The sequence below is a fragment of the Hypanus sabinus genome, chromosome X2 (genome assembly GCF_030144855.1).
Source record: "Hypanus sabinus isolate sHypSab1 chromosome X2, sHypSab1.hap1, whole genome shotgun sequence".
In the NCBI taxonomy this organism is placed as follows: domain Eukaryota; kingdom Metazoa; phylum Chordata; class Chondrichthyes; order Myliobatiformes; family Dasyatidae; genus Hypanus; species Hypanus sabinus.
The window spans coordinates 13,506,275-13,518,543 of NC_082739.1; the positions used below are offsets into that span (position 1 = coordinate 13,506,275).

The 12,269-nt window shown below is 44.7% G+C and overlaps 1 protein-coding gene across 1 annotated transcript; it reads right to left on the bottom strand.

Moving 5' to 3' along the window:
• Positions 1-516: 516 nt before the first annotated feature.
• On the bottom strand, positions 517-11,814 carry LOC132385162 (thy-1 membrane glycoprotein-like). Its single transcript, XM_059956996.1, has 4 exons — positions 11,658-11,814; positions 7,185-7,261; positions 3,490-3,825; positions 517-1,288 (listed from the first exon to the last, which is right to left on the bottom strand). Exons 2-4 carry the CDS (start codon positions 7,216-7,218, stop codon positions 1,179-1,181), a joined length of 480 nt encoding a protein of 159 aa, XP_059812979.1. The 5' UTR covers positions 7,219-7,261; positions 11,658-11,814; the 3' UTR covers positions 517-1,178.
• Positions 11,815-12,269: the final 455 nt, after the last annotated feature.

Consider the following 12,269-nt stretch of genomic DNA (forward strand, 5'->3'; position numbering starts at 1 on the left):
TCCTGAACCTCGTTGGCTACTGTATGCAGTTCTTTACAGCTTGCTACTTCCAATAAAAATGATTTTTTTCAATAATGGAAGACTCAAAGCTCAGAATTGAAACAGTGGGGCCAAATCCCACCATGTGCGTGCGCAATGGTGTCCAAATGCACATTTCCATCATAAAAATAAAGACCACAGTGACTACTCACCATCTCAGCCCCCACCTCATCACGGGGCCCATGGACACCAAGTAGGACCACAACTGAGCTTCCTCAAATGATTGGGTTCTATCAACTCTTTGAACTTCACTAACTGATTGGTCACGGACCTAATTTACCGAGGTTTGTGCTGTAGTTGCGAGATCATAGATCTAATCTTCTCCTTTGTAGATCAAGTCCATCATGGCAGAACCAGACAGGGCAAGGGGGTCCATGCTAATGTGAGTAGGTACAAGATCTGAATGAGTAAATTGGATCTATTAGGACAAAGGGGAATGAATCTACACAAAACAAAATCACAGAATTCACATTTTTCTGTGGGAAAGAAAATGAACATTTATTGGGATTTGCAATTTTAAAAATCTGATGCGCAAAATTTAGCCGACATAGAAAATACATTCAGAGCTGGATTCCTCGATATATATAACTGGTAGGCACCTTAGCAGGCTAGCATTACAGTCAATAGAAGCCAAAGCACTTATATTAATATTTCATTTTGCATTGTTCGAAAGAGTCACAGTCAGTGTCAGCAGATCCTGGCCCAGGTCTTGGAGAATCAGTCAGGCTCCAAGATCTCCTGGATCCGTGCACTTAAATGGTTCATTATTGCTCTCCCAGCCCTTGTCCCTTTCTGTATCCCCATATCACCAGTAACATCAAAAAGGTGATTACGGGAACCCTTCAGCTTAGATATTAGTGCATGGGCTTGAAATCTTTCAAAAGGGTAGCCCCTGTGCCAACACCACCACTGATACCATCTTAATGCCAAAGGAACTTGAGAGTGGTGCTTTCAGGTGCTCCAGGCTCTACGTTCATGACTGTGACTGACTTATCGAACCCACATTTCTGTTTTAAGAGACTGACACGAGAGGAAAGTAACACAAAATAAACAAGAATGTGAAGGGGGCCAAAATCAATGGAACAATCGATCATTCCATAGAGGAGATGCAGTCATGCCTGTTCTTTCTCAGTGGCTGATTATTTAACCTTTAGTTCCAGGGCTTGAAGAACAGGAAACAAGAGAAGCAGGCTCAGCATCCATGGGGTGTTCAGCAGAAGCCCAGGGGCACTGCACTTTAGAACAGCATCTGCAAAGAGATTAAGTGAAACAGAAATATAGACAGATAATTAGAGAGTTTGTCCTTGTATCTGCCCACGTCAGGAGGCAGTAAGACAGTCACCATTTCTCATATAATAAAGAATCCTAAGTTTCATCTTGTGATATAAATGTATCTAAGCTTCTCCAATGGACAAATGTTATCACCTGCAGATTTCTCAAGTGCAAGCATGTTTTGGTCTCACCTTTGTGTCCACTGTGTAAAGTGGGTGATTGTAGCATCTTGCTTTGAAGTCACCAGTAACAAATGAGGGGTATCATGCAAAACTTTTAATGTTGCGCAACTGCCTGTTGCACACATGTTGAAAACATTAAACTAGATCCGTTTCTTGTTTCCCATCATAGCCCAGTCTGTCAATCCTGTTCACAAACAAGAGAAAATCTGCAGCAAGACCTAAGCAACTCACGCAAAATGCTGCAGGAACTCAGCAGGCCAGGCAGCATCTATAGAAGAAAGTACCTGAAGGGGCAGGGGATGAAGTAAAGAGATGGGAAGTAAATTGGTAAAAGAGACAGAAAGCCGTGGAAGAAAGAGAAGGGGGAGAAGTTCTTCAGGTTTCACCTATCACCTGGTGTTTCTCTCTTCCCTCCCCACACCTGTTAAATCTACTCCTCAGTTTTTTTTTCTCCAGTCCTGCTGAAGGATCTCAGCCCGAAATGTCGACTGTACTCTTTTTCCATAGATGCTGCCTGGCCTGCTGAGTTCTTCCAGCATTCTGTGTGTGTGTTGCTCGGATTTGTTCTGTTGGTTTCGTTGACGAAAACTGTGCATTGACTCCCATTTAAATGATACCTTTTACATTGTGAATCATTTCAACAGCATAAGCATTCAAGATTTACCATCAAGCACAAATTGAGACAGGCAAAGTTACAAAGGCATTTATCAGGACCAGCTTGTGAAAGAAGCAAGTGTTTAGTTAAAGGTTACTGATTCAAAGGCATGAAGGTTTGTAAGATTGAGAGTACTAGTGAGATAGAGAGGGAACTAGGTGTCCTTAGATAAAAGAATAAATGGGTTCCTGCTTTTGATTAACATTGAGCCTCACAATTCATCAAAAATTAAATCAGCCTCCCTCTGTAGTCACATAGCATGTATCCCCCTCAATCGCTCATATTGTCTCCTCACTGGATAGCAATTGGAGTTATGATCACCAGGTAATCAGCTCATAATGCACATACTAGGGGTGGAGATAGTGTTGGGGTTAGGGTTAGCGTTAGGGGTGTGCAAAGAGGGGCTGATCATTAGAAGTGTTAGGAACAAAGTAAAAATTTCCTGAGAATATCCCATCAAACATTCCAGAGCAGGTACAATGTATTAGGTACAGAATAATTCCAGGTTTGACAAGCTTGTCATATGAAGAACATTTGATGGATCTGGGCCTGTATTCACTGGAATTCAGAAGAATGAGGGGTGACCTCAATGAAACCTATCAAATGGTGAAAGGCCTTGAGAGAGTGGATGTGGAGAAAGTGCTTTCTATGGTGGGAGTGTCTAAGACCAGAAGAGAACAACCTCAGAATAGAGGGGCATCCTTTTGGAACTGGGATGAGGGAGAATTTCTTTAGCTAGAGCACGGTGAATCTGTGGAATTATTTTCCATAGGCAGCTGTGAAGCCCTTTGTGTATATTTAAGGCAAGGTTGATAGATTCTTAAATGGTCAGGGTGTGAAGGGTACAGGGAGAAGGCAGGAGATTGGTGCTGAGAGGAAATGGAGGAGCAGACTTGATGGGCCAAATAGACAAATTCTGCTCCTATATCTAATAGTCTAATAACACTCTGTCTACATTGGCCTAGTCCCTCTGAGTTAGGAAGAGATAGTGCTTTGATATACAGTATCATTACTAGGGACCAGTAGTTGGCTAATTTTGTTAGTGGCTATCTACACCCAACATAAGGGAACCACAGCAGTAATAATATACCAGGTCCTCACAGTGAACATAGAACAGTGCAGCCCAGAATATTGTGCTGACCTTTTAATCTACTCCAAGATCAACCTGACCCTCCCTTCCCCTCCCTTCTAGCTCTCCATTTTTCTATTGTTCTTTCCATTTTCCTTCAGTGGTACCTAGACTAGCCTCGAAAGGGAAAGTCCACAGGGATGTGAAACTGTCAGGCTTTTTGACTACTCTTCAAACTGAAATCCTTAATGTTCTGATCAAAGTATCCTTACCTTTCTTGACTGAAACTGATCTATTGCTCTCTTGCTCGTTGCTGGGAAAAAGATTGCAAGTATAGTTGCCACTATCAGAGCTGCCAAACCCAGTCAAGATGAGATTTACTTGAGTGTCTGTCATGGTTACTTTTGCTCGTTGCTTGTAAGTTGCTGCTACGGATCCTGGGTTGGTGGAGCTTGCAACCACCTGTTGGTTCTTTTCTGAGCGGAAGTCCCACCGATAGTTGACGATCCCAGTCTTTTTCATGAAGTTGCAGGCAAGTTTCAGATCATTGGTTTCTAATGTGCAGGCAGTCAGGCTTGTGATTTCAAGGCCTTCCATCAAAGGCATCACTAAAAACAAAAATAAAACAAACCTTGTGATATTTCAGTGGTGCCGTTTAAATGTACAACCAAAGGCAGGATGATGATGCTGAGCTTTTTGAATATTGTTTAAGCCACGTTCATCCAGGCATTTATAGTGTCTTCCATTGCACTTGTGTCTTGTAGGCTTTGGGAAGTTAGGAGGTGATCTACTTACTGCAGAATATCAACCTTCTCAGATTGCCACAGGATTCACATGGCTGAAATTCAAAAAAGCTACATGTTTAGCAAATCTGTGATCAAAACAGAACCACTCAGCAGCTCAGACAGCATCCACACATGTCACCTGACCTGTTGTGTTTTCACGTAGGTGGTTGATCTAGCTGAACTTCTGTTCAAAGTTAATGGTGGGACTTTGTCTCCATGTTGGTAGTGTCAACAATGGTCACAAAAAAGGTGTCAGACTTCTCCATAGCAGACGACAATCATTACCAGCCACTTAATGACTCTCTCCTTTCTCGTATATAAATTAGCAAGGCATACTTACAATTATTTATTTAGTTTTACTCATTCTTGTACATTATTAGCAGGAAGACTGAAAGATACAATCTGGACCCTAGTCCATGTATACAGATGCACCATCCAACTGCATCGCGACTTGGTATGACAATTGCTCTACCAAGACTGCAAGGAATTGCAGAGTGTTGTGAACGCAGCCCAGTCTATCATGAAAACTAGCCTCCCCTCCTTTGACCCTAGCCTCCTTCCTGCTCCTTTGGGAAAGTAGCCAGGTTATTCAAGAATCTGGGTCATTCCCTTTACTTCTCCCTCCCATCAGGCAGAAGATACAGAAGTATGAGAACACGTCCACCAGGCTTAAGAAGAAGCTACACGCACAACACACTGGAAGAACTCAACACGTCGGGCAGCGTCCGTGGAAACAAGCAGTCAACATTTCGGGCCAAGACCCTTCATCAGGACTGAAGAGGGAGGGGGCAGGGCCCCTATAAAGAAGGTGGGGGGAGGGTGGGAAGGAGAAGGCTGATAGGTGCCAGGTGAAAAACCAGTAAAGGGAAAGATCAAGGGGTGGGGGAGGGGATAAGCAGGAAAGGTGAAGAAGGAATGTAAGGGGAAAGCACTATGGGTAGTAGAAGAAGGCAGAATCATGAGAGAGGTGATAGGCAGCTGGAGGAGGAGGCAGAGTGAAACTGGGATGGGGGATGGGGGAAGGGAGGGGGAGAGAATTACCGGAAGTTGGAGAATTCAATGTTCATGCCAAGGGGCTGGAGACTACCCAGACGGTATATGAGGTGTTGCTCCTCCAACCTGAGTTTGGCCTCATCATAGCAGTAGAGGAGGCCATGTATGGACATATCCGAAAGGGAATGTGAAGCAGAGTTGAAGTGGGTGGCAACTGGGAGATCCTGTCTGTTCTGACGGACGGAGCAAAGGTCCTCGACGAGGTGGTCCCCCAATCTGTGTCGGGTCTCGCCAATGTAGAGGAGGCCGCACCGGGAGCACCGGATGCAATAGATTACCCCAACAGACTCACAGGTGAAGTGTTGCCTCACTTGGAAGGACTGTTTGGGGCCCTGAATGGTGGTAAGAGAGGAGGAGTAGGGACAGGTGTAGCACTTACACTTGCAGGGATAAGTGCCAGGTGGGAGATCTGTGGGGAGGGACGTGTGGACCAGGCAGTCGCGGAGGGGATGATCCCTGCGAAAAGCAGAGAGGGGTAGAGAGGGAAAGGTGTGCTTAGTGGTGGGGTCCTGTTGAAGGTGGCAGAAGTTGTGGAGGAAGTTGTGCTGGATCCGGAGGCTGGTGGGGTGGTAGGTGAGAACAAGGGGAACTCGGTCCCTGTTGTGGTAATGGGAGGATGGGGTGAGGGCCGAAGTGTGGGAAATGGAGGAGATGCGGGTGAGGGCATCATTGATGACGGCAGAAGGGAAACCACGATTCTTAAAGAAAGAGGACATTTGAGATGTCCTGGAACGGAAAGCCTCATCCTGGGAGCATATGTGGTGGAGGCGGAGGAACTGGGAATAGAAAATAGCATTTTTGCATGTGGCAGGGTGGGAAGAGGTATAGTTGAGGTAGTTATGAGAGTCAGTGGGTTTATAGAAGATGTCAGTGGACAGTCTGTCTCCAGAGATAGAGACCGAGAGATCGATAAAGGGGAGAGAAGTGTCCGAGATGGACCAAGTGAATTTGAGGGCTGGGTGGAAGTTAGGGGCAAAGTTGATGAAATTGACAAGCTCAGCATGGATGCAGGATGCGGCACTGATGTAGTCGTCAATGGAAAAGTTGGGGAGCAGTACCAGTATAGATTTGGAGTATAGACTGTTCCACATAACCCTCAAAGAGACAGGCATAGTTGGGGCCCATGCAAGTGCCCATAGCTACACCTTTGGTTTGAAGAAAGTAGGAAGAGCCAAAAGAGAAGTTATTAAGTGTGATTACCAGTTCCACCAACTGGATGAGTGTGGTGATGGTGGGGAACTGGTGAGGTCTATTGTCAAGAAAGTAGCAGAGGGCTTTGAGGCCTTCTTGATGGGGAATGGAAGTGTATAAGGATTGGACATATATAAGGAAGTGTATAAGGTCCCGACCGGGGAACTGGAAGTTATTGAAGTGGTGGAGGGCATGGGATGTATCCCGGATGTTGGTGGAGAAGGACTGAACTATGGGTAACAAAATGGAGTCCAGGTAAGCAGATACACATTCAGTGGGGCAGGAGCAGGCTGAAACTATGGGTCTACCGGGACAGTAAGGCTTGTGGATCTTGGGGAGTGTGGGGTGTGGGAATTATGAGTTTTTTTGCTGAGGATGGAAGGCCTCCAGAGCTGATAAGGGCAGTGATGGTACGGGAGACAATGGTTTGATGTTTTTTGGTGGGGTCCTGTTCCAGGGGTAAGTAAGAGGAGGTGCCAGAGAGCTGCTATTTGGCCTCAGTGAGGTAGAGGTCTCTCTGCTACCCACTCTTATAAGTCTTTTGAATAGATTTCATACACTATATTCTACATTCCTTTCTATCCTAATTGCTTGTACTACCTTGATGTACTTGGGTATGGAATGATCTCCTTGAATGACAAACAACCAAAAGGTTTTTTACCATATCTCAGTACATGTCACAATAACAAACCAACTACCCCGAAAATTGATAGTTTTATTCCTTTGCTTCAGAGTCAGGAAAGAAGATGTGATTATTATTTTGAAAATTATTGATATAAACAGAAGATTAGGAAATTTGCAAGTGTATTTCAGTTTGTTGTGTCTTATGGTTTAATAGCCTGTGGGTTCTGCAGACCCTGAGTAAAGTTCCGTAAACAGAGTTCTTATTCATGCTGTTCACTCAAATGGTTACAACAGATCTCCTGCACAGCACATACCTGCCAGGATGGACAGTATGAGCAACTGGTTCATCTTTGGTCTAGGCTGGGAGTCTCCTATAATCCAGCAGTGGTGCCTGAAAAATAATCAAAAATTGTGTCAGAGTTCTCCTGAACCCTAGGTTTATTCTGTTAATGCATCATTTCCCAAAGCAAATGAAACCAAAAGCAACTTTCAAGGTAAATCAAATACAATGCAGATAACCACGTCAGCACCAATGTTTCCAAATGTCTCCTATTCTGGCTCTATTTCACATGTTCAGTGAGGAATTGAGGATATATAAAAAAGTCATTTTGAACCTATGTAACGTCTGGCTAAAAGAATAATTGGGACTGAACAGGAATTTTTGAACTGAAGTAAACTCTGTATTCAGCAGTTAGCAAAAAAAGACTGGCTTATATTAGTTCTCAGCAGGCCAGGCATCATCTATAGGAAGAAACACTGTCAACGTTTCGGGCCGAGATTCTTCGTCAGGACTAACTGAAAGGAAAGATAGTAAGAGATTTGAAAGTAGGAGGGGGAAGGGGAAATGCGAAATGATAGGCGAAGACAGGAAGGGGTGGGGTGAAGCTAAGAGTTGGAAAGATGATTGGCAAAAGGGATACAGAGCCGGAGAAGGGAAAGGATCATGGAATGGGAGGCCTAGGGAGAAAGAAAGGGGGAGGGGAGCACCAGAGGGAGATGGAGAACAGGCAGAGTGATGGGCAAAGAGAGAGAAAAGGAGAAAAAAAGAGAAAAAAAGTAGGGGGGGAATAAATCAGGGATGGGTAAGAAGGGGAGGAGGGGCATTAACAGAAGTTAGAGAAGTCAATGTTCATGCCATCAGGTTGGAGGCTACCCAGATGGTATATAAGGTGTTGTTCCTCCTACCTGAGTGTGGCTTCATCTTGGCAGTAGAGGAGGCCATATGAATAGACATATCAGAAGAGTGACAAAATACTGACCACTCTCTCTATTACCAATACAGAAACCCTCTGGTCTTCTCCTATCATTTCGCATTCCCCCTCCCCCCACTACTTTCAAATCTCTTACTATCTCTTCTTTCAGTTAGTCCTGACAAAGAGTCAGGACTGAAACGCTGACAGTGCTTCTCCCTATAGATGCTGCCTGGCCTGCTGTGTTCCACCGGCATTTTGTGTGTGTTGCTTGAATTTCCAGCATCTGCAGATTTCCTCGTGTTATATTAGTTCTCTCTTAATTTGCAGAGAGACATTGAGAATTTGATAAGTAGTACATTGTACCCTTGTTTGAGTAGGGAGGGAGGAGGACTCACCAATAAGGACAGGAATGAATATCCAGCTGTAATTAAATCAGGGCCTATCAAAGGTAATAACTAATAAGGTCTGGACAGCACATCCACCTGTAATTAAACCTTGATTTAGCAGGCTTTCTTATCTGTGACTAAGTTTTGCACCAACAAACTTGGTGGGCATACCAGTTCCAATGACATCTTGCAACAGTAATGTATGGGACTTACTAGGTATAAATATACGGCTGTAACCAGAGAGAAGGAGTCCACTTGTCGGATGGTGGCAGTACTTACGTGCCTTCCCTTTGACAACTGGGTCTCAAACTCCTGCAGGAGGGTGTGCAATAAACTGTGGTGACAATAAGAAGCTGGTCTCCTGAGTTTTAATCAGATTCAATTGTAACAGCTGAGCCACATTTGGATATTTCGGCCTCATTCTACATATTTAAGCTCACAACCCCAGCTGACACTCCAGAGGGGTGAAGCATGCCCTCATGGGTGGATGTAAAAGATCCCACATCACTATTCAAGATAGCTCAAAACACTTAAGACATAATGAAAAATGCTTTCTCTCTCAACTTGCACTGTCATTGTAGTTATTTTGTCATATAAGATATGTATAATTTATGCTAATTTATGTTTGCAATGTACTGATCTGCTGCTGCCAAAAGCTACTTACCACTGTATTTATACTATGCCTGTATGCCTGTGACAATAAACTTGAACTTGAAAAGGAACAGCTTAATATTTACCCCTTGACCAATCTCACTAGCAGAGTTCATCTGTCATTATTTCAACATTGTTCCCATGAGATCTAGTTGTACATGAATTGAGCATTGTGGTTCCTGTGTTGAAAACATGACACCTGAGCTTTGACAATGGCCAAAAATTGTGAAAATGCTTTAAAAAATACAAGTTATAAGTGAAAGGCAAAGCCTTTCCTCCACATCAGCAGGCAGATAAAAACTTATGAAAAGGAAGGTTAGACCACATAGTTGCTCTGCCTGTCACCTCCATTTTCTATTAATTTTCCTGCCTGATCGCCAACACCCTTAATCCTCCTGTCATCCAAAAAACCTGTCCTTACATTGAACATAATAGTTCAGCTAATGGTCAGAATCCTTTGTGTAATTGGCACAAAATGTGTCAGCTTTAAGCAATTGCAACAAAGTAAAGGTAAAAGCAGATCTGAGCCCTCAACTCAACCCACGTCACATATGCGCAATCGCCTTCCCAGGAACATGGGGAACATCAGCGTCACTGCACCATTATGTGGGAAACAATGCTGAAAAAAAAACTGATCAAAATTAAAACATTTCTAAAAGAAGAAACCAATGTCTTGTGCAAACCCAGAAAACATTGGCCAAAAATGCATTTCTTGCCTCAATAGATCATGGAAAATTGAACACTTAAGAGGCACAGGCAAGTTCAAAAGACCACTAAGCACTTTTTGGAGTTAAGAAGCAAATCATTGCAGATACTGGAATCCTGAAACAATAACTTTAAATGCTGGAAATGCTGAGCATGTTGGACATCATCTGTGGAGAGAGAACAGCAATTACAGTACTGTTTCAGGAGGACATCTTTCTCAGATGAAACACCAGCTGTTTCTCTCCAGTCCTATGGCAAAGATCAGCAACCACACTATTTTTCTTTTTACAGGCATTAAAGAGGTGGGCCTGGACCAGGAGGGGGAGGTTTAGTTTAGAATCAGGTCAGGGCTGTCCTGAACGGGAATCGGTGGGAAAAGGGAAAGAGGGCAGATCGACTTGGGAGATGGGGTTGATGGGGTTGATGGGGCGTGTGGGGGTCGACAGAGAGTGGGAGCTGGAAAAGAGGTGGGTTGGCAAGAGTTCGGCTGAGCTCCCCAGAGTGTTGTGGCTGAGAAAGAAAATGGATGCAACACACACAAAATGGTGGTGGAATGCAGCAGGCTAGGCAGCATGCATAGGTGTCAAACTCAAGGCACGCGGGCCATATGTGAAGTGAAACACTTTGTAGTTATAGCAGAGACTGAGACACATGAGAACAGGTTGAAAAAACGGAGGCAATGAAAGCTGCGTTCGCACGCGCCCGACTGATCCGGCCCGCATGAAGCTGCATTTTGCCCCATCCGGCCCGGGACCTAAAATGAGTTTGACACCCCTGAATAGGAAGAAGCACTGTCGACGTTTCGGGCCGAGACCCTGGGGTGATTAGTGGAGTGGGCTTGAGTAAAACGGAATTTGGAGCGCGATGAGTCCATTTCCCATAGTGGGGGCGGAAGGAGTTAAGTCTGTAGGGACCAGGGTCAGCGATAGGAGAGATGGGGAGCAATAAGAGTCTCTTGTGTTGACATAAGAGACTCCGGATACCGCTTGACGGGCCGATTCCTCAGTCGTCTGCCCTTTGTCGTCGCCGGAACGTGAATTATTATCACTGACTTAGATTGACGCGGAATTTGTAGTTTTGCGGCATTGTGAAGACATAACATTACAATAAATTACAAACAATAAATAAATTGTGTAAACAAGGGGAATTGCCGATTTTGGATGTGGTGAGCGGATTTGGGGTGGAGGGGGATCATTAGACCCAAAAGTGACTTAGTGACTTCATTTTCTTTGGGTTGGGTGAGTGGTTACACCTTCGGCACAAACAGCAAAAAACAGGGCGTTTCAAAACATGCAACCAGGCTGCCCGCCCTGAGGCGCGGAGAAGGAACCTCTTTGACAGATCGATACTCGGGATTTATTTCCCCGTATCACTCGTTCGCTTCCAACCGAGTCCACATTTTTTCCCCTCTCTGTTTCATTCCTCCCGCAGCCTTTTCCTATAGATTTAATCTGCAGAGCCCGCCGTAACTTCAAACCGACAATCCGAGGATGAACACAGAACAGAAATTTCGGAGACTGAAAGCACAAACCTGAGGTTAACCTGCACTAATTTTACATTAAAGATATCTTCCCTCCCAAACGACGCCGATTCATTTATTTATTTTGACTCTGCCTACATGCGGTTCAAAATGTTTCAGTTTTTCAAGATTAATAGCTCGCTGGCGACAGTGCTACTTAATATGCCGCTCTCTATTCTCTTTAATTCATTTACTTCCCTGTCCCCCTCTCCTTCCCATTCCTCCTTTTCCGCTGTAATTTACCCTCCTTCCCTTCCCTCTTCGGTACTTGCAGTCCCGTTGGACCCATCGCCTTTACTTTTTCCGCTGCAGCCACCGCAACCCCTCCCTTACCTGATGCGATCTCGCTTCCTGCGCTACTGAAAGCTCAGCTTCGCCCAGCCTTCGATGTGATTGCCTCAGTTTTTGAAATCGGAAGCGAAATGTGCAATCGCGAGGATCCTGTAGAGAATTTAAAAGCTGCTGGAACAGTTCCTCATTGCACCACTGACTGCAGTGTCAGCTGATACACGTGCTCGCCCATTTCCTGCGAGAATATTAAGTGATCGCTCCTCTCAGACATTATTACCTGACTACGTCTGGATTCAGGTTCGGGATCTTCCCGGCATTTTCCAGAGATCTCAATCCGACGCATTGCCGCGCATTCAGAACGAATGCATATGTACATTATATACATATAATGCGTTAGATCTGAACACAGTATATATTATATAAATACATCTCAGCAGGGCAGGCAGCGGTTGTGAAAAGAGAGATTCCGAGTCTGCGATTCTGTGTCCACCCACCATTAATGAGAAATGTCGCCCAGTTCTTTCTCCCCCCTCTCTCACTCTCCCTCTCCCTCTCTTTCTCCCTCGTCCTCACTCTCTACCTCTTCCTCCCGCTCCCTCTCCCCCTCCGTCTCCCCTCTCTCACTCCCTCTCCAACCATCTCCCTCCCACCCTC